Source organism: Bufo bufo, chromosome 7 (genome assembly GCF_905171765.1).
Source record: "Bufo bufo chromosome 7, aBufBuf1.1, whole genome shotgun sequence".
In the NCBI taxonomy this organism is placed as follows: Eukaryota; Metazoa; Chordata; class Amphibia; order Anura; family Bufonidae; genus Bufo; species Bufo bufo.
Window position 1 is genome coordinate 28,354,576 of NC_053395.1, and position 21,959 is coordinate 28,376,534.

The 21,959-nt window shown below is 46.3% G+C and overlaps 1 protein-coding gene across 2 annotated transcripts; it reads left to right on the forward strand.

The window, feature by feature from the left end:
• The first annotated feature begins 543 nt into the window (after window positions 1-543).
• On the forward strand, window positions 544-18,128 carry DNAJA3 (DnaJ heat shock protein family (Hsp40) member A3). Of its 2 annotated transcripts, XM_040439456.1 has the most exons (12): window positions 544-717; window positions 2,285-2,409; window positions 3,627-3,710; window positions 4,130-4,330; window positions 4,586-4,738; window positions 5,204-5,351; window positions 6,152-6,216; window positions 7,069-7,197; window positions 13,022-13,137; window positions 13,224-13,321; window positions 14,896-15,007; window positions 17,132-18,128. In XM_040439456.1, exons 1-11 carry the CDS (start codon window positions 570-572, stop codon window positions 15,003-15,005), a joined length of 1,377 nt encoding a protein of 458 aa, XP_040295390.1. In that variant the 5' UTR covers window positions 544-569; the 3' UTR covers window positions 15,006-15,007; window positions 17,132-18,128. The 2 variants fall into 2 exon arrangements, with proteins under 2 accessions (XP_040295390.1, XP_040295392.1); XM_040439458.1 differs by lacking the exon at window positions 14,896-15,007.
• Window positions 18,129-21,959: the final 3,831 nt, after the last annotated feature.

Consider the following 21,959-nt stretch of genomic DNA (forward strand, 5'->3'; position numbering starts at 1 on the left):
CCGCCACCTTGTTCATGGTTGCCAACAGTCCTGAATTTGCAGGGACTGTTCCCAATTTTGAGAGTTTGCACAGACTATGGGCAGGGCTTATGTACCGTTCCTGTACGGTTTCGGGGGCGGGGGTCGACTTGTCCCTAATTTACCAATTGCCATGCTGGTAAGTACTGTATGCTTATTCCAGTTTTTGCAAATGGAGGCGTCATGATAACCCTATGACAAGACACGAGGGTGTGCAACCTGTGGTTAAAAAAAGGATTATAAATATATATATACTATATCTAGGCGATAAATTAGTACTAAGCCTTTCCTGTACTAAAACTTGCTAGAATAAAATCTCTAGCTCTGTCTAATTTACACTGGCTATAAGGAGAGGACGGGCCATCAAAGAGAGACGCAACTTTCTAGAAAACTACAGAATGGGGAGTACAAAGATGGCGGCCAATGGCTCCGAACGCAGATGAAGTCCTGGCTTTTGAGTGGAGCAAGAGAGCGCGTTTCCGGTGTCCGAATGACATTCTGCTCGAGCGGCGCCCAGGACGCATGCGCGGTGGAGAAAGTTCCCCGGCAAGATGGCGGCTCGCTGCTCCTCGCGTTGGCTCTCAGTCGCAGTATCTGGAGCTCGGGGACCGCTGCTCTCCGGGGTTCAGAGATGGCCTCGGGGTGAAGGAGCTCTGCTGCTGGCTGTGAGGGCGGCAGTAACCCGGACACCTGCAGGAGGTGAGTGCTGGAGGGAGCTGGTTACCGGCCTCTGCTCCCATGTGTGCTGGACACTCAAGGTTATGCTTCTCTGGAGCACTGACAGGGCTGTAGCGGTCCTACTTGTGTAGAACCACAAATCCCAGCATGCCAATAGAGGCTTCATGGTCTTGCAGCTCTATAGCAACAGGTCTCATGTAAACATATATAGTTCACGGGTCATCATTTTTCATGGGTGCTGCCGTGTACATGTGCAATTCCTCTAAATTCACTGCATAGCAAGAATCTCATATATTCTGTGTATCAGTTCAAGATCTCTGCTTGCAGACACTGAATTCAGCCTCACTGAACAGTAATGAGCCACTCATTTAAGGGCTTGTCCCTTTGATGACCAATCCTCAGGATTGGCCATCAGTATCGGATTGGCTGAATTCCTGCACCCTGCTCCCCCACCAGTTAGCTGTCCGGCGCCGGAACTACAGCTCCATCCATTGTGTCCTGTCTACTGCATTGAAGTGAATGGTAACCAACTCCGTCCACCACACAAGATGGACAGAGCTATGTAGTTCTTCGCCAGAGACCCCCTACCGATCAGATCCTGAGGATTAAAAATCCTGGACAACCCCTTTAATGACAGCAAGCAGAGATCTTGAACATTTATATACACAATGCAGTCTAAAGAATAAAAAAATAAAACTTTCATTATGTCAGGAAGAATCGTCATGTCCGGGCGCTGGGATGTCACTCCGTCGTGTTAACGAGGGTCCCATGTCCCCTTGCATGCCGCCGCTCTGTTCATAGTCTGTGGACGGTAGCCGATTGCTAAGCGCAGCTCTCGGCCATCTCCAGTATTTCTATGGCGTGTAAATGCGCTTGCTTGACTGCTGCTTCATTAATATAATCAGCGGGGTCCCAGCGGTCAGTTCCCCGCTGATCACCCATCCCCTGGATCGGTGTTGAAGGGGTATTCAGGTTATGAAAAGTATTTACAATATGATACCCTATTGGCAGGATAGGGATAACGAATAGATCTAACCGCTTGGACCCCCACTGATCATGAGAACAGGGGACCCCGTACTCTGAAATGAATGGAGCGACTGGTCAGAAATGCGCTGGGATGCTCCATTCCTTTCCATAGGACAGCCGGAAGCAGCTTGGCAGAGATAATGGAGCTCGGTCATCCAGCTGTTCCATTCGTTTTGGGGACCCCGTTCTCACGATCAGTGGATGAACCGCCACAGATTTAGAAGCTATTCCCTAGCCTTGTTAAAACCAGAATACGCCTTCAAGTAAATTTAAAACAAGCATCCGCAACCTCCAGCTGCTCTGAAACTACAACTCCCAGAATCCTCCTTTCACTTCTGTGGGAGGTACAAGAACAGCTGAGTGAGTGTGCATGCTGGGAGTTGTAGTTTCACAGCAGCTGGAGTGCTGAAGATTGCCGATCCCCGTTCTAGAAGTTGGCAGGGGTGGGACAGTCCGGCCTCTGTAGATTTGACCAATGGCGGTTTATTATCAAGGGGAATCTCTATGGATCTTGTTTTCATCCTATAACACCCCATCCTATAACACCCTCCTGTCTTTGTAGCCTTCTTAGGACGCGTCTCCCAGTTTCACACCAGTTCATCCGTTTCGAACAAGACAGATTATTACCAGGTCTTGGGGGTCCCGAGGAATGCGAGCCAGAAAGAAATCAAGAAGGCCTATTACCAGGTGGGCTTACTGACCCTGATGATCTTACCAGATGTGTCTGTCTCCTCGTGACCCGATTGCACCATGGGCCCAGTACTGACGCCCCCAGCTCTTTTGATGTTGGATCACTTCATTCGTTGATTAGTCAATGTTTTTCTTTCTTGCGAAATTGGCAAACAGGCCGCTGACCGTGCGTTACCTATAGAGACCTCCTGTCCCTGATTCCTTCTGCCATACCAGCGTACACCTCTCTGCTATTCCCTGTGAAATAGCCCTGCTGGATCATCTTTTCTTAGATCTCTGCATTGTGCGGGGGTGCTCTAATATTCCTTCTGGAAGTGTATGAACAAATTAACGGCTGGACGCTACCATACCTTTTTTAGTAGGGTGTATCCCTACACAGCCTGACACTGGCAGCATTGATCGAACCGTGGCTGAGTTTCTAGGAACTCTCCTCACTGGCAATGGTAACACCCATTATTTAACTGATGACGTATCCTCAGGATACGTCCTCAGTATCTGAACAGTGGGGGTCCGACACCAGGGACCCCCGCTGATCAACTGTTTGCGAAGGCAGCGGTGCTCACAGTAGCTCTGTAGCCTTCTCAAAGCTTAGTCTAGGCCATGTGACGTCACGTTCATCGGTCACAGGGCCTATGCGCAGCTCAGCCTCATTGAAGTGACCGGGGCTGAACTGCCATACCAAGCACGGCTACTATACAATGTACGGCGCTGTGCTTGGTTAGCAGAGAGAAGGCAGCGGCGCTACTGTGAGCGCTGGTGCCTTCTCAAACAGCTGATCGGCAGCAGCCCATCGTGTTGGACCCCCACCGATCAGATACTGATGACCTAAAAAAAAAAAAAAAACCAGAAAACTCCTTTAAATGGTACACAGACACCCACCTGCCATGGCTGGCTGCAGACAATCTAATATCTGTGATTTGGAGAAGCTGAATTATTAGCTATCTGATACCGTGGACAGAAGGGGCGTCTGGCAGCCCCTCATCTCCCCCCCCCCCCCCCACGAATTGAAATAACATGCAAGTAAAATAAACGTGCCAAATAGAAAGTCTGAGTCCCCTTTTCCGCGTCTCAATCTTATTGCTGTCATTTTACATGGACTTCAGGGTGGACCGGCGTATATCGGTGTAGAAATATTGGTCTGTGCTGCGTAGTATTATATGCTTTTTAGTGTCTCTTATAAACGTGATGTGATCTGTATCTCTGTGTTGCTTTAGCTGGCCAAAAAATACCATCCAGACACCAACAAAGAGGATCCTCAAGCCAAGGAGAAGTTCTCTCAGCTGGCTGAAGCCTACGAGGTAACTGATGTTGTGACGAGCTGCAGCACCACTAGTGCATTTTGGAAATTTCTGTCCTTATACATGTAAATACAGTGCATCTATGCACACAACACTCACATATTTTTATAAAAGTACACGTAGTGGGCCTGTCTTCTATGAGTGGAAGGGGAGCTGCATTCTAGTGACCCGGCACTACCAGTACGAAGTATATGGAGCCGTAAGTACAGTGTGTTCGTTCTGGGGGTCACGGCTCCGACTCGTAGCTTATTGGTGGGGCAGCAGGGTGTCAAACACTCGCAACAGTCTCATATTGATGATCTGTCCTAAGCATCGTTCATTGAAGTCCTGGAACGGCCCCTTTAAGGGAGAACGTTCAGCTGAAGAGCTTTAAATAAAATGCAGTTTGTACATTTCCTAATTCTCTGTTCTGCCGGCAGGTTCTCAGCGATGAAGTGAAAAGGAAGCAGTATGATGCATACGGCACCGCTGATTTTGCAGCAGGGGCCGGCGGAGGTGGCCAACAGTATTGGAGAGGTGGCCCCACTGTTGATCCAGAAGAACTGTTCCGCAAGATATTTGGGGAGTTCTCTGGGTCACCCTTCGGTGACTTTAATAATATCTTCGATCAGCCACAGGAGGTGAGTACTCCTCCAGCTCCCAGTGCGGGGATCAGCAGCCTCCGGTACTCCAGCTGTTCTGAACCTGCAACTCCTCATTTTACTTCTATGGGAGCTACAATAACAGCCAAGTGTGCATGCTGGGAGTTGTAGTTTGACGACAGAGTGCCGAAGGTTGCTGATCCCTGTTCTAGTGCCTTGTAAATGGGAGTCTACAAAAACTGACTGGTGGGGCCTTTTGAGACATAAGTCTGATTCTCTTCTTGCTCCCCGCAGTACATCATGGACCTCACATTTAATCAGGCAGCCAAGGGCGTGAACAAGGAGATGTCTTTTAGCATCACAGACACATGTGAGAGGTGCCATGGGAAGGGCAATGAACCCGGCACAAAACTTCAGCACTGTCACTACTGTAATGGCACTGGCATGGTAAGTCGGAATGGCTGACTGTAGCTGGGAAGGTTTTCTCTGCAGGTTGTTGCTGGCACTGTCTATATTGTGTCAAGTATGACCCTTAAGGGTGTGTATCCATCCATATAAAGTGGTGACCTAGCCGAAATGCCGTCACTTTGATTGGTGGGGCTCCCTCTACGATCCCTAATGATCCCGAGAACGAAGGGGCCACGGCACGGATTCAGTGCTGCAGCCACTCCGCAATCTTTCCCTGCACAGTGGCACTGCTCGCCATCCAGCTGTGCAGGGAAACTGCAGCAACACCTACCTTTAAGTGAATAGGGCCACTGATCAGCAGTTAGACCCCTTCATTCTCAGGCTCAGTAGGGCTCCCAGAGATCAAAACCCACCTGACCGTGGTATTCCATCACTTTAGTAAATAGGATTACCCCTTTAATGCTGTATTTAATGTTTAAACATTTTATATCATGTGATATGCAGGAGACCATAAACACGGGTCCCTTTGTCATGCGATCGACATGTCGGCGTTGCGGTGGGAGGGGTACGACTATGACAAATCCATGTCTCTCCTGCCGGGGTAGTGGACAGACGAAGCAGAAGAAGTCTGTGACCGTGCCGGTACCTGCTGGTAAGTGCCGAGGGGGTGGAAGACAGCCCCTCATTCTGTACTATATTGAAGAGGTGTTTCACCTGTGTCCATCTCATCCTAAAGCTGCCTGGTCACTTCCATTATATTCCGTTCTGCAGATACAGGTGGAAGCTTCCAGAGCTGGAGAATGCTTTTAATTAGTTCAGTTGAACAGTATCTTGTAGATTGCACAGGCTAGGCAATATCTTCTAGATTGTCCAGTAAGTTTTCCTCCAAGATATCCATGTGACCTAATAAGGCTACTTTCACACTAGCGTTCGGGGCTCCGCTTGTGAGCTCCGTTTGAAGGCTCTCACAAGCGGCCCCGAACGAATGCATCAGTCTGGCAGCGTTCAGCCTCCGCTCCGCTCAGCAGGCGGACCCCTGAACGCAGCTTGCAGCGTTCGGGTGTCTGCCTGGCCGTGCGGAGGCAAACGGATCCGTCCAGACTTACAATGTAAGTCAATGGGGACGGATCCGTTTGAAGTTGACACAATATGGCTCAATTTTCAAACGGATCCGTCTCCCATTGACTTTCAATGTAAAGTCAAAACGGATCCGTTTGCATCATGAACAAAAAAAAAAAAAAAAATGTTTTTTTTTTTTGTTCATGGTAATGCAAACGGATCCGTTCTGAACGGATCTAAGCGTTTGCATTATAGTTGCGGATCCGTCTGTGCAGATACCAGACGGATCCGCACCTAACGCAGGTGTGAAAGTAGCCTAAGACGAGGTTTTTTTCTACTTAATTTCCTGTTCTTTAGGAAATCGTTAATGTATATAATTATTTTCTGCAACAGGTGTGGAAGATGGTCAGACTGTGAGAATGCCAGTGGGCAAGAAGGAAATCTTCATTACATTTAGGGTTGGTACAGTTCTCCATCCTGTTGTATTCAGTTGATATCAACATCTTGCTGCTTTAAAAAGATTGTCCGAAATAATAAAAAAAATCTCTGAAAAGCCCCGAAATGGTCTAAAATAAAATGTTATATTTACCCCCTGTGTGCCGCCAGACCAGTCGTCCTGCCTCTACTCCTTTACAGAATGCAGCGGTCACAGTAGCACCGCAGCCTTCTCTCTGCTCACCAAGCACAGCGGCTGTGCTTGTTATTGCGGCTCTGCGCCATTCACTTCAATGGGCCTGAGCTGCGCCTAGGCCATGTGACCGTTAAACCTGATGTCAGTGGTCTAGGCCAGGGATGGGAAAACTGTGGCTCTCCAGCTGTTGTAAAACTACAAATACCATCATGCCCTGCTGTAGGCTGATAGCTGTAGGCATACTGGGAGTTGTAGTTTTACAACAGCTGGAGAGCCGCAGTTTGCCAATCCCTGGTCCAGGCAAAGCTACTAGAAGGTGCGGCGCTACTGTGAGAGCCACTGCCTTCTCAAACAGCTGATCGGATGGGGTCCCGGGTGTCAGACCCCCATGATGAGATATTAATGATCAGTAAAAAAAAACTCGGACAATCCTGTTTTAATAAGTTCAAAATGTTGTGACATATTGGATGTAATTCTGAATTCTGAGCAGCAGAGGGCAGTGTGTGACACCTAGTAGCACGGCCTTGCGTCAGATAGATCTGGTGTATTCTCACTTTGCTTTGAGTAGTGAAAATTTATAAAGCATTAAAGTCCACTATATACAGTGTTAAATACAATATCTTTATTTTGTGCTATTTAGTTAGGGAATATTAATAATGTGTAATAATATGTGATACAGGTGCAGAAGAGTCCTATATTCAGACGCGACGGTGCCGATATCCATTCAGATCTTCAAGTTTCTATTGCTCAAGCTATCCTGGGTGGTACTGCCCGGGCACAAGGACTGTATGAACCCATTAATGTGGCGGTGAGTAGTTTAAAGGGGTTAACCGAGACTAAAAAAAAAGGCGCCCCCTCCCCATATGTCGGACCCCTCACACTGAATATACTTACCTGGATCCCTGCTACAGTGCGCCGCTTCTAGTCCTCGTACCGCTGCTCCTGCTTCTCCATGTGCATGGATAAACATCCTGTGTCAACGGGGGAGCAGCCAATGGCAGACGGGGTTGGGGACGAGCCTCCCTAGCGTCACCCGCGATGCTAAGGAGGCTCGTCCCCGTCAACGCCTGTCATTGGCTGCTCTCCCCCGACACATGATGTTTTTCCCTTCGTCCTATGACGGCACCAGGAGAGAGGATCCCTCCGCCCTGGACAGGAAACCCACAGATATTTAAGAAGGGGCCTCTCCATTCCTCAGTGTTTTTCCTGTCCTGGGAGAGGATTCCTACTAGCATCTGCTGGGGAGTAGTTTCTCTCCAAGTTAACTCGCCTGCTGGGCTAGGGAGCGTGCCTGGTGAGATCTCCGCTACGCGCTACATGAAGAGGAGAGGGTGGCATACCTCTGGAGGATTTCCTTTCCTTTGTTTCTCCTGCCTACTGCGATCAGCAGTACGGTCGGGGAGGACGGGAGCGCAGGTATTGGGAGATATCGATTCCCATCCGTCGTATCGCAAGGCGAGATCCAGCGCAGTAGGAGACGAAGTATCGCGAGACCGCCAGAGATTTGAATTTCCGGCCACATTAAGCCCAGCTAGAGCGGCCTGTGGATACTTGCCGGAAGGACCAGATCCAAGGCGTGTGTGGACCTCTGTACAGCATGGAGGACGCTGGAGAGGCACAGAAGGAACAGTCTACCCCTGCACCTATGGTATGGTTGGAGGGTATGTACGGCAGGGGGTTCTGTCTCCCTTATTGTTTTTTTCCGTGACATGTGGGTTCATTAGGGCATATTGTCTTTTAGGAAAAACACAGGAAGGAGTCTCCTAACACTAATCATAAGGAATGTGGAATTTGTAAAGCCAAATTGCCCCCATCCTATGTTAAACTACTGTCGCTCCTGCATAGAAAACACTATAGCAGAAGAGTCCCCCTCAATGTTTAAATGCATGAAAAGGCTGATTAGAGAAAAAGTGGGTAATGCCCTTAAATCCAAAAAAAGAAGCCCATAGAAGCAAAGACAGATCCCCTTCTGGGCAAAAATTCTCAGACGTTTCTAGTTCGGATGGAAATACCTTAATAGAAAGTGGGGAAATTTCATCCGACTCCTCTTCGGATGAAGATAGAAGCGGTAGACCGCTCTTTCCCATTCAGGACGTTGATCAACTTTTTAAAGCCGTTAGAGCTACAATGAATATTGAGGACCCCAAGGAAGTGGGGTTGGAAGGGAGAAAAAACGTGGCAGCTATGATAATGAACGAGTGGAAAAATCCAGACAAACGTAATTTTATTCCCTCGTCGGTTAAACGAAAATACCCCTTTTACTCTGCGGATTCAGCACTCTGGGACGTTTTACCAAAAATTGACGTGCTGATTGCTAAAGTTTCGCGCAGATCATCTTTGCCTTTTGATGATCTAGGGCAGTTTAAGGATGCCATGGACAGGAGAGCAGATGGCTTCCTAAGGCGAACATGGGAATCAGCGGGGGCCTCCCTTAAACCTAACATAGCGGCCAATTGTACTGCTAGGGCCCTTATCTTATGGGTGAAGCAGTTAGAAGACCAGATCAGGGATAAGACTCCTAGGGATCAGTTATTGGACTCTATCCAGGTTATTGCCAAAGCAGCTGACTTTCTGGCGGATGCTTTTCGCTGACCCAGTTAGATTGTCTGCTAGGTCATCCTTCCCGGCTAATTCAGCTCGCAGAGCCCTTTGGCTTAAGAATTGGTCAGGGGACGTGGTGCCTAAGAATAGACTTTGTAGTATTCCATGTGAAGGAAAATACTTGTTCGGGTCCACCTTAGATGATATCCTTGAAAAAGCAGGAGATAGGAAAAAAGGGGTTTCCCTCTTCCTTTCGTAAGCAGAATCCCTCCTTTCGTCAGAATAGAAGATTTTCAGGTACAGAGAAGAGCCCGAATAAGAATTCCAAGTGGAAGTTCTCTTCTAAATCCAAAGGCTTCTTGTTCAGGGGCCATAATCCCGGCTCTACTAAAAAAGACATCCCCCAATGACGCCAGGGTGGGAGGAAGGCTGTTGGGCTTCCTCCCATCCTGGTCAAAGATTTCCTACAGTACTTGGATTCTTCAGTCTTTGCAGGAGAGATTCAGGCTGGAATTCAAGAGTCTTCCCCCAGAAAAATTAGTTGTAACAGAGGTAGGCCCAAAGGCTCAGGAGGCGCTAGAAAGGCAGGTAGAGAAGCTTATTTTTAAAGGCACTCTTATCTCTTGTCGTCCATCAGAAGAATGTATGAGGTAAAAAAAAAAGTAAAACAATGGAGATTTTAGGACCATCATAAACTTAAAGGGTTTAAACAAGTTTTTAGTGTACAGAAAATTCAAAATGGAGATGACAAAGCCAGTAGTGGACCTCCTATACCAGTGATGGCGAACCTTTGAGAGGCCGAGTGCCCAAACTGCAACCCAAAACCCACATATTTATCGCAAAGTGCCAACGCGGCAATGTAACCTGAATACTACAATCCACTATAGTATATCTTCCATGTACTTTATCATTTAGCTATCCTAGCTTGCCCACATTCAGTGCGCTGCCTGTGCTGTCCATAGTGCGCCCTGCGCTGATGAATGGCAGGAAAATTCTAAGGCATATTGGTACACCATAGACTGTTTCCAGGGTGTTGGTGCCCACAGAGAGGGCTCCGAGTGCCGCCTCTGGCACGCGTGCCATAGGTTCGCCACCACTGTCCTATACAGAGACTGTTATATGGTAGTCCTAGACATCAGGGACACGTATTATCTCCCAATATACCCTTCTCATCAGAAATTCTTGAGTGGCACTGAAGGTACAGGGATGTCTGAGGCATTTTCAGTTCGAGGTACTACCCTTTGGAATCTCCATGGCACCCCGGAAATGGCTGTTCATATAAGAAAAAGGGACATCCTGTTTGTGCCATATCTGGACGATTTCCTGATCATAGCCCAGTCCGAACAAGCCTGTCTCACCCAGATGGAACAAGTGATCTGCATTCTGAACTCTCTGGGGTGGATAATCGATGTGGAAAAGTCCAGGATGGTCCCTCAGAAGGTTCAACAATTCCTGGGCATATTACTGCACTCTACATCTCAGAAATCTCTTCTGCCACCAGAGAAGAGCCAGAGAGTAGGGTCGGTGGTACGTCAGCTTATTCAGTTTCCTTCGCTGTCTATCAGAAGGGGCATGTCGGCTCTGGGAACTCTGACCTCCTGCATTCCGGCGGTTCCATGGGCTCAGGCTCACTCCAGGAGCCTTCAAGGGGAGATTCTCCAGTCTTGGTCAGGGAAGGTAGAGGAGTTAGACAGAAAGTTTTTAATTTCCAGGCAGGCATGCAGTTCCCTGAAATGGTGGTTGGACCCAGTCAACCTTGCCCTGGTGGGTTCCCTGTAGGGTTCTGGACCCAATAGTAGTAACTGCAGACACAAGTCCTGTTGGCTGAGGAGCTCATGTCCAAGGCAGAGTTTTGCAGGGCCCTTGGGACAGCCTCTTCAAATGTAAAAGAGTTGATGGCGGTTCTTATAGCCTTGCAGGAGATTTTGCCCTTGCTCGAGAACCATAATCTAAAAGTTTTGTCAGACTATGGTTCCGTCGTAGCTTATCTGAATCATCAGGGAGGGACCAGGTCCAAAGAATTACAGCAGATAGCCGCTCAAATTTTTTCCCTGCTAGAAGGAAGAGTCCTGTCATTGTCGGCCCTTCATTTCAGAGGAGTGGACAATCAACAGGTGGATTTTCTAAGTCGCCACAAACTAGACCAGAGAGAGGTTTTTCTCCCAGCTAGTACAGCTTTTGGGGGAGCGCGCATCGGTGGATCTTTGCTACAAGATCCAACAGAAAGGTGGAAAAGTTTTTTCCCCTCTTTCCCGCCTCTTCAGTTAATCTCCAGTGTTCCCAAGAAGATAAGGGAGGACAGGGCTTCGGTGATCATGATAGCACCTTTTTGGGTGCTACCAGGAATCCCGGACTTATTAAACCAGGGACCAGTCATCCACCCTTCACTTGACGGCCTGGTTTTTGAAAGGTCACTGCTAATGCATAAGGGTTTGTCTGACTCAGATATTTCCACTCTGCTTAAAAGTAGGAAGCTGATAACCACCAGGATCTATGCTAGAACCTGGGCGGCTTTCTTTGCTTTCCTGGAAATTGATCCTGTCCTGCAGGATATTCTCTCTATTCCCAGGATTTTGCAGTTTCTTCAGAGGGGTCTAGAGAAAGGCCTTTCCCTTAGTACTTTAAAGGTCCAGATTTCGGCTTTAAGCGTTCTGTTTGACGTTGGGTTGGCTGTTCATCCCCTTATCATGAGATTTTGTAAAGCAATAGCAAGGGACATGCCGACCCGGAACCTAAATCTAGTACTGCAGAGTATGATGAAAGGACCCTTTGAACCCATTTCTGAGATCTTTATTGACTGTTGACCCTTAAATGTGCCTTTTTGGTGGCAACCACGTCAGCTAGAAGGATAGGGGAGATCAGGCCTTGTCCATCAATCCTCCATATACTTCCATCCAGGAGGATAGAATTGTCCTTAGACCAGACCCAGCCTTCCTTCCCAAAGTAGTATCTAACTTCCATAAGTCCCAAGAGGTAATTCTCCAGTCCTTCTGTACCAACCCCAGGTGTCAGAAGGAGTTGGAATTAGATTACTTAGACGTTAGGAGATGTGTTCTAGCTTACCTGGATGCTGCTAGGGATTGGAGAAAGTCAGGTGTCTGTTCAATATTCAGGTCCTAATAAAGGGAAGGCTGCCAGCAAAAGTTCCATAGCCAGGTGGATTAAACAGGCTATCTGTCTAGCTTATGTTTCCTTACAGAAACCAGTGCCTATGGGTTGGACGGCGCACTCCACAAGATCGGTATATACTTTGTGGTTAGAGAGAGCAGATGCGTCCATCCACAATATTTGCAAAGCAGCTACCTGGTCTTCTGCTCTAACCTTCTATCGGCACTATAGACTGGACCTCTCTTCTGTCTCTGATCTCTCTTTTGTTCGCAAGGTCTTGCAGGCTGTTATCCCTCCCTAATCTCTTTATCTCTGAGATCTCTCCTGGTGCTGTCATAGGACGAAGGGAAGAATAAGTACTCTTACCGGTAATTTGATTTTCGATGACAGCACCCTTATATTCCCTCCCTTGGTTTGGTGTTGGTGACGGGTCTTGGTTATGGTACACAGGGTGCGCAGAAAAAAACAACTTTTTGTTTAATTCATTAAAAAAAAAAAAAGATTTGGATGAATCAGAAGGATGGTTATCAGGGATGCTCTCTTTTGTCTCTGAAGACTACTGAGGAATGGAGAGGCCCCTCCTTCTTAAATATTGTGGGCGAAGGATCCTCTCTCCTGGTGCTGTCATGGACTCTGGAAAATCAAATTACCGGTAAGAGTAATTATCATTTTCATCTGCGCACGGGGAGCAGCAGCGGTACGGGGAGCCAGGTAAGTATATCAGTGTGAGGGGCCCAGGCATATGGGGGATATTTTTTAGTCTCTGATAACCCTTTTGATATCATTTTATAACATTTATTATTTTATTCTGATTATAATTAATTTTTATTTTACTTTTCTTATTATTCTTGTATTTTTTTTACCATTAATATTATTTATAATATAGTAGTATACATTTTTTTTTTAATTTTCTTTTATTGTTTTATTTGTATATTATATTGATATTGTTTACCTGTCTGATTCTTCATTTCTGTGCGTCTCAGATACCACCTGGCACGCAGGCAGATCAGAGTATCAGAATCAGCGGCAAAGGCATAGCAAGAGTGAACAGTTATGGTTTTGGAGACCACTACATACACGTTAAGCTTAAAGTTCCTCGGTGAGTGGATTGGAGAGTGATTTGGATGCTCCCGACACTTTGGATCTCGGACCATTCAGTTCACTTTTTCTCTTTTTTTGCTCTAGACAATTGAACGACAGGCAGCGGGCGCTGATGCTGAGCTTTGCTGAAGAAGAAACGGGCGTGGAAGGCACGGTAAATGGCATCACCAACACAACTACAGGTACGTGAGAGCCATAATCCAAGCAGATCTCATGTGGGGTACGGAAGATATGTAGATGATGTGCAAAACCTTTAACCTTTCTCATCTACCTGCTGCAGAGAGATTCCACACACACTGATCTGTGGTGCCGATGTTTACAATATCTACAGCATGTCGATTTCTGCTCTGAATTATCACCACATATTTCATCCCTCTTGATGTAGAGGGTTGAAATGCACTGCCAAACTTGCATTTTGCAGCAGAAAAATCCACCCTGTGTGCAGGTAGTTTTAAAGGAATTTGTAACATCTGGACATTTGTAGCATATCTAAAGGATATGCCATAATTATCTATCAGGTGCCGTTTCCATCTCTGGGACCCGCTTCTGTCTCAAGAATGGAGCCTCATTGCACACTGCCCAGAATAGAGAAGTGGCCGTCAAAGCATGGCTCCCTTCATTCACCACTACCACGCCATAATAAAAAAATAAAAAAAAAACCACACGATTCTCCATTATTTTTTTTGTCTTCTTCTCCCCTAAAAAATAGGATAGGACTGTTCTATTATGGGCCGCACGTTCCATAAATTGCGGAATGCACACTGCATTAAATTTTTCTTTTACGTGGTATCGAGTATTCCGTGGGACCGAAATAAAATCTAAATTTTGGTATTGTGACAACCCTAGTCACGGGGGTATAAGTCCTTTAGGTCACAAAGAAATGGCATCTAGTGGCTGTTAACCCCCAGAGCCAGGAGACCAGCGCTGGATAACGGTCGCTGCACTCTGGGGCTGCTGCACAGAGAGGCCGGCGCTCAGAACAGTCGCTGCGGTAATATGGCTGTAGTGTTTAGGGACTAAGACCCATATGGGAAGCGCCAGTCTTTAGTAAATGACCCCCAATGTTTTATTTGACTGAAAGGCATCTTTATGATGCCAAGGTGCCCTTCCTGACAATGTGCACCTATGATGGGCACACTCTCAACAACCCACGTATCAGGGTTTTCCGCTAGGATGTCCCATTTTCTGTGGAAGCGGTGAAGATGGCTGAACGCTGCTATCTCCAGCACTCCCATAGAGAATGAATGGAGCAGCAGGGGGTACGGCCACTCCATCAGATTTGGGGGGGGAACGGTGACCCTGTTCTTGGTGGGCAACTAAGAGATATTACTGAATGGGAGCAACAAGGAAACACGAGTACATGTTTTTTTTTTTTTGTTTGTTTTTTTTTTTTGTTTTGTTTTTTCCCCCTAAATGGGCATTTATCGTGATACATTTCTTAATATCGTGAGTACAGTACATTAGACCCTCCATGAGATAGGAACTGACTGCACCATAAGGGTAGGGCCACACTGCGACATGTTGCATCTGAATCAACCCTAAGACCTTACTAATCATGTTTTTTTTTGCTTGTTTGCATGCTACCAGGCTTGCGCTCACATAGCTTTACGGATGTGGTGCACTGAGCGGATGAACGTTAGGCAGTTATTTCTATTTCCTGACATTTCATTGCGCAGTTTGATTCATGACTTGTGATGGGAGAAGGTGGTCGGGGCTGCTGAGGGTCTGACGCCTGTTTACTGTTTGTGCCCACTAGGCAGTGCACGGCAGAGCTCTGCAGCTGATGAGGAGAGGCCTGAGGCTGAGCAGGCAGGGGAAAACAAGGAGGGATTCCTAAGCAAACTAAAGAAAATGTTTAGTTCTTGACGGTAGGAATTAGCCGCTTCTATTTCTCTGATCTAGAACCGCTCTCATGTCTCGCAGCTACATCTTATAGGGTGTAACTGTGCATGGTATGTGGAATCGGTGTCGCCTCATCCCGGGGTTCTGATTTGATTGCACATACAGTGGACAACATGATATTGTACACCCTGCGGAGGGTAGATTACAGTATGGAGAGAACTGATATCCGTGCAGGAAATCTGTTATTAGAAATGTCCTGCCTAAGCTCATGTCCCAGACGCTCATGTCTACCAGCTGCAGCTTTCTGCTAACATCTTTAGTAATGCATATATGAATGAGTTCACTTCATGTTTGAGGCCATAAAGGTTTCTTTTTGTGTCAAAAGGGGTTGTGGCATTTATCATGTAGAGAAAGTTAAAGAGGTTCTGCAGTTTGTTTAAACGAATGATCTATCCTCTGGATAGATCATCAGCATCTGATTGGCGGGGGTTCGCCCCCGCCGGTCAGCTGTTTGAGAAGGCAGCAGCGCCGCGGCCTTCTCGCTGTTTACCGCAGGCCCAGTGACGTCACGACTGGTATCAACTGGCCTGGGCGCGGCTAAGCTCCATTCAAGTGAACCGAGCTTAGCCGCGCCCAGGCCAAACTGCAGAACCCCTATAATACAAGGCACTTTTAATGTATTGTGATTGTCCATATTGCCTCCTTCGCTGGCTGGGTTCATTTTTCCATCACATTATACACTGCTCATTTCCAGCGGTTACGACCACCCTGCAATCCAGCAGCGGTGGCCGTGCTTGCACACTATAAAAAAAAAAAAAAAAAAAAAAAAAAAAAGCACCAATGTCTCTAGCCGTGACCATGGGAGCGCACATAGACGCGCATGCACAGCAGCTCTCATCCCGGCAACTTTGTATCTGCGCTGCAGCGGTGGCTGTAACCTCTGGATACGAGCAGTGTTATAATGTGATGGAAAAATAAATCCAGCCAGCTAAGGAGGCAATATGGACAATCCCAATACATTAGTAAGTGCCTTGTATTAACTTTCTCTACTTGATAAATGTGCACAGACCCATTTCGTAACAAATACGTACAGCAGATCCTTGGTTGCGGACCACAGAATGGATACGGTCATATGCATGAGGTCTATATCATAGCCATATTGAAAGTTTTGATGAGTGCTTAGACCCCCCTGATTGCTAAAATGAGAAGAGAAGTGTGCACATATTGCGCGCTTTCTCTCCTCGCTGCAGGGGATGGTTCAGTAGAAAGTCTATGGGCCTGTCTCGATTCCGTCCTCTGCAGCGAGGAGAGAGCCATATGTGTGCGCCTCTTTCACATGGTTCTAGCAGTTGATGGGGGTCTCAGCACTCAGTCCCTCACCAGTTAAAACTTTTGATGTCTGTATGACACATCAAAAACGTTACCAAAATTAAAGAGATTTCTGAACCCCTCCTAAAAGAGTGAATGCTTGAAAACCGCATACAACAAAGAAGTAAAACACTAACCTCATGAAAGTCCCTCCATTCCAGCACCGAGGCTCCAGCCCCTACTGCTTCTGGTCACCGCAGGCCAAAATGATGATTTCTCGTCTCCTCTACTGCAGCCATTCAATATGAGAACCAGCTCCAGTGGGTAGTGAGCCTCGGTACTGGAACAGAGGGACTTTCATACGTTTTAATTTTTATTTAATTTTTTCAATTCATTGTATGCAGTTTTCCAACATTCACTCATTTTGGGGTTTAGACAACCCCTTTATGGGTACAGCCACATAGAGTTTTTTTGGACAAAGTGTTGACACCGATCTGACTGCAGGATTGTTTTGTCAAAATCAGAAGTGGAGTCAAACGGAATTGGTAATATAAAGGAACAATTTATGCTTCTCTATCCTGGTGGGTCCACTTCTGGGATTTGGCTGAAAATCCTCCGGGCAGATCTGCCTCAAATCCCCCTCCCAAAAAAAAAAAATCTTTGTGGCTGTACCCTAAAGGTGTATTCACACAGCAGATGTTTTGCAGAGATTTCTGCCAAGGAAATAAATATTCAAAACTTTATTATTATTTTTTTGCAGTCTTGTCATGAATTGGAATAATGACTATTGTGCTGCACACTTAGATACGTTGTAACATCCATTTAATATTTGTACTCTGCAGGAAAGAGATCAACCGGAAACTAACATAGTTTGGACCGTCCGTGGAGACAAGCAGCCTTGTATTCTGGCGCCATTGCATCTGTAACGTGCCCCAAGTGATACCGGGTGGACAAGCAAGACTCCTCGGTCTGCCGAATTTCTATACAAAGCCCCATAATGCAGGAATGGTCCCTGTTTTGTAGATGAAGGACTTTCCAGGACACTGACTAATCAGATGTGTGTCTTTTAGATTTGGTGCCTCCCTGTAATTCAGATCTTATACAATCCTGTGCGCCGTCTCTACTAGTGTATAATACGTGGGGGTCTCTAGTTAATATACATGTAATATATTTTAATGATCTCTGGTATTTGGATCACATCCACCATACAGTGTGGTGCTCTGCTTCAGGTTGTTACTGACCGGCATGGTAGACATGTATAACATTGACCGTAAAGTTCCTTTTATATGGGACGATTTTAGAGCAGATAGTCTTGAAGGAGGCGTTCCTTCCCGACAATCTGCTGATCGCTGGCGGAGGAGACCGCTGCATTTACATGCAGTGATCTCCTCCACAGTATGGGGAGGAGCGATCGCTGATACCATTGCTCTTCCCAATAAGGACTCGTTGTTTGCAGGCAGGAGATCCTGTTTACACAGCACGATCTGCTGCCGGTTAACTATCATTTTTGCGTGCGCACAAACGATCACATTACCCGATGAACAACTGCCCGATCATCGCTAACGGGCGTTACCATGAATACTCGTTAGCGATAATCTGTGTGATTCTCTGCCTGTGTAAGGGCCCTTAAGATTTGTTCTCTAGTCTTTTCATAATGTGTATTTGGTTACTCAGATATGCCCTGGCACCTTGATCTTTAATAATTTATAGTATACAGCAGTGTAGAGACTCACAGTATAGGACAGCATCCCGGCTTTATGTTCTAGACCAGAGATGCCCAACCTGTGGCCCTCCAGTTGTTGCAAAACTACAACTCCCAGCATGCCTGTACAGCATACAGCAGGGTACGGTGGGAGTTTTAGTTTTACAACAGCTGAAGGGCAGCAGGTTGAGCATCCCTGTTCTAGACCAACTGTGAATATACCTTTTGAGGGCTTGTTCACACGACCGTATGGCTTTTTCAGTGTTTTGCGGGCTGTTTTTAACGGATCCGTTTTTTGTTTCAGTAGTGTTCCTGTTCCATTCCGTTTTTCCATGTGGCATATACAGTAATTACATAGAAAAAATTGGGCTGGGCATAATTTTCAATAGATGGTTCCGCAGGAACGGATACGGAATACATTCCGTATGTGTTCCTTTTTTTTTTTTTTTTTTTTTGTTGACTTGAATGGAGCCACGGAACGTGACTTGCGGGCTATAATAGGACATGTTCTATCTTTGAATAAAACAGAAACTGAATGCATACGTAGTACATTCTGTTTTTTTTTTGTGTGGAACCATTGAAATGAATAGTTCTGTATACGGAATGCAAAAAATGTTCGCGTGAACGAGCCCTTATGTAATTGCCTACACTTTGATATAAAATCAGTGGGAGCCCCAGGCCACAATCGCTGCCAGGTCTACTGGGCCCCTGTGGTCAGATTAGATATTAAAGGGGTCATTCTGGGTACAGATATTGGAGACCTATTGTCAGGATAGGTCATCTATATCTGATCAATGGGTGGCCAACTCCCAGCACCCCCGCCGTTTGATGGTGACCGTGGCGCTCATACAAACGCTGCGTCCTCTTCAGTATTTCCCTGCATGCATCTAGATTATAGCGAGGGTGCAGTGTAATTACAACTGGTCGTCAAGTGAATGGGAGAGGAAGTCGGAATTACTCTGCACCGACAGCGCGCGCACAAGTTCTGCAACACCTTCAAACAGCCGATCGGTAGGGGTGTCGGAAGTAAGACCCCCATCGATCTGATATCGATGACCTAACAGTTATTAATATCTGTAGCTTGGACAACCCATTTAATTTTACATTTTCCTTTTTCAGTTTTTTTCCCCCCACTAAAGGAAAAATATATATATATATATAACGCAACAGCAAGACTATAGTCACATGTGGCAGGTCCCTTGTAGAAATTTCTAGGATTTAAAGTTAGTTCTGTTCATCTGAATGGGGTTGATTCTGCGGGAAGCAGATGGATTTCTGCTAGCCCCATTTAGTTTAAATTTATGCAACATCTCTGCCAAGGATGAACTCGCCTTAAAGAGAAGAGGATTTTGCCAGTGATGGCCTGTCCTCAGGATAGGTCATCACTGTCTGATTGTCGGGGGTCCGACTCTCCGCATCCCTAACAGTCATCTGTTCTGCAATAGTTCCATCCATTGTGTAGTACAGGGATCAGCAACCTTCAGAACGCCAGCTGTTGAGAAACTACAACTCCCAGCCTGCACACTTATTGTCTGTTCTTTTAACTCCCGTGGAAGTGAAAAGAGGATTCTGGGAGTTGTAGTTTCAGAACAGCTGGAGTGCTAATCCCTGGTGTAGTAGATGTTGCTGATTACTACAGCGCTTCTCTCATTCACCTCAGTGGGAGCAGTGCTGCAGTAACCAGCTCCATCCACAACACAAATGGACAGAACTGTATAGGTCCGGTCCCAGAGCCTCAGCTGATTGACAAGGGTGCTGGGTTGTACCGCCACCAATCAGACAGCGATCGCCTATCCTGAAGATAGTCCGGAAGATATATCCTGCTGTCTGGAACGGGGCTTGGCTGTCTTTCACGCAGTGGATTACCGGCACGGGATCTGCTCGTGTGAAAGAGCCCTAATGAAAAAGAAAAATATATATTTTTTTTTTTTTTCCTCCTTTAAGGGGACCTCCATTTTTGCACATTTCACACTTACCACAGCCAACACTGTATGGAGATGTAATTGTAATTTATGCGATTCCCTTCTTCTTTGTGTGGTCTATCTTGTACTGCATTTAATGATACAATTACTTAGATTTCATTTAGACAGAACTCTGTTGAAAGCCGTTGGTTTCCTGTGACCGGAGAGCGATGCATTGTGGGAGCTCAGCTGTCAGGTCACGTGACTGTCCGACACATACAGATTCCAGAATAAAAGTAGTCGCTTCGGATGTGATTGGAGATGAAAACATATCTGCACAAAATCACTAGATAAGGCAACAACTTTGCAAGTAACTGAGTGGATAGTGCTAACTTATCCTCCATCTGTTCGGAAGGGGTCTGAGACCCGGCAATCCCCGCCAATCGGCTGTGCCGCAGCACCAATGTCTGACATATGAAGTGGAAGCAGAAGCTTCCGTACACTGTATACTGTAGCTCAGCTCCCATTCACTTGAAGCTGCAGTACCCCAACACGGCCACTATACAGCCAACGGCACTGTCTGCCTTCAGCTCTGTACAGTGTCAGGCGCTGCACCAGCCCGAAACAGCTGAACTTGGGGTGTGTCTGGCGTCAAAACTGATATTTGTGACCTGGCCGGAAGAGATGTTTATCAATATCTGTAGCCTGGAGATTCCCTTTAAATGTGAAATGTTCTGTCATGGAGTTTCCCTTTAATTTTTCCTGCGATGTTTCGGTATATTCAGGTCTCATGTCTTGTCTGAACCTGCCGCTGTATGTAACATCTTTGGAGCAGTGCACCGTGCAGGCTATAACCTGGGCCCAGTGACCTTTCTCTGATAGGGAATAGTTGCAATAAAATGGAGACTGTGGGTAATCCATGAGACGACTTAGACTCGTCACGTTCATATTTGAGATGTTTTGCTGCTGAATTTGTTCGTAATCGCACATAAACCCTCTGCCGTTCAATGTCCGTTGTTGTATTTTTGGTTGGGTGTCCTGGCTGTGTCACTGTGCGTTCACTTTACACATTTGTCACAGGATTAGGGATCATGCACATGACTGTATGTAGTCTGCGGTCCGCAAAAAGAAACTGATGACATCTGTGTGACGTCACTGTTGCATCTTTTTTTTTTTTTTTTTGCAGATCCATTGTAACATGGCTGTCCTTGTCCGCATAATGGACAAGTCTAGGACATGTTCTATTTTATTTGCAGACAAAGACTGGCATTGTACGGATATACAGAAGTGAATGCACATGGAGTCATTTCAGTTCCACCCCCCCAAGCCCTATGAAAATGAAAGGCTTTTCTAGGTGTGGTGGTCTTAAGGCTCGGATCCGCAAAAAAAAATGTCATCCGTGGTTTTTTTTTGCAGATCCATTGTAACAATGCCTGTCCTTCTCTGCAAAATGGACAAGAATAGAACATGTTAAGGGTACTTTCACACTAGCGTTTTTCTTTTCCGGCATAGAGTTCCGTCACAGGGGCTCTATACCGGAAAAGAACTGATCAGGCATATCCTCATGCATTCTGAATGGAGAGTAATCCGTTCAGGATGTCTTCAGTTCAGTCGTTTTGACTGATCAGGCAAAAGATAAAACCGTAGCATGCTACGTTTTTATCTCCGGCAAAAAAAAAAATAGACATGCCTGAATGCCGGATCCGGCATTTTTTCCCATAGGAATGTATTAGTGCCGGATCCGGCATTCCGAATGCCGGATCCGGCCTGCGCATGCTTAGACCAGTAAAAATGTGAAAAAAGATACAAGACGGATCCATCCTTGCAATGCATTTGTGAGACGCATCCGGATCCGTCTCACAAATGTCAGTGGCACAAGTCTGAAAGTAGCCTAAGGAAAGCACAGAGTCATTTCAGGTGTTTTTTTTTTCAAGCCCCATTGAAATGAATAGTCCCGTATAAAAAAAAACTCAACGGAAACAGAAGAAAAATATGTTTGTGTGCATGAGTCCTTATTGGGGATACACCTCTGGGGGTGGGGGATTGGGGTGTCAGGTTCTTCACCTC

Bases quoted from the DNA above. Each gene is read 5' to 3' on its own strand.
- DNAJA3 (XM_040439456.1), top strand. From the start codon at position 570: ATGGCGGCTCGCTGCTCCTCGCGTTGGCTCTCAGTCGCAGTATCTGGA. The intron at 718-2,284 runs GTGAGTGCTGGA...CTGTCTTTGTAG, and splicing joins AACCCGGACACCTGCAGGAG to CCTTCTTAGGACGCGTCTCC. The intron at 13,322-14,895 runs GTACGTGAGAGC...TGTGCCCACTAG, and splicing joins CATCACCAACACAACTACAG to GCAGTGCACGGCAGAGCTCT.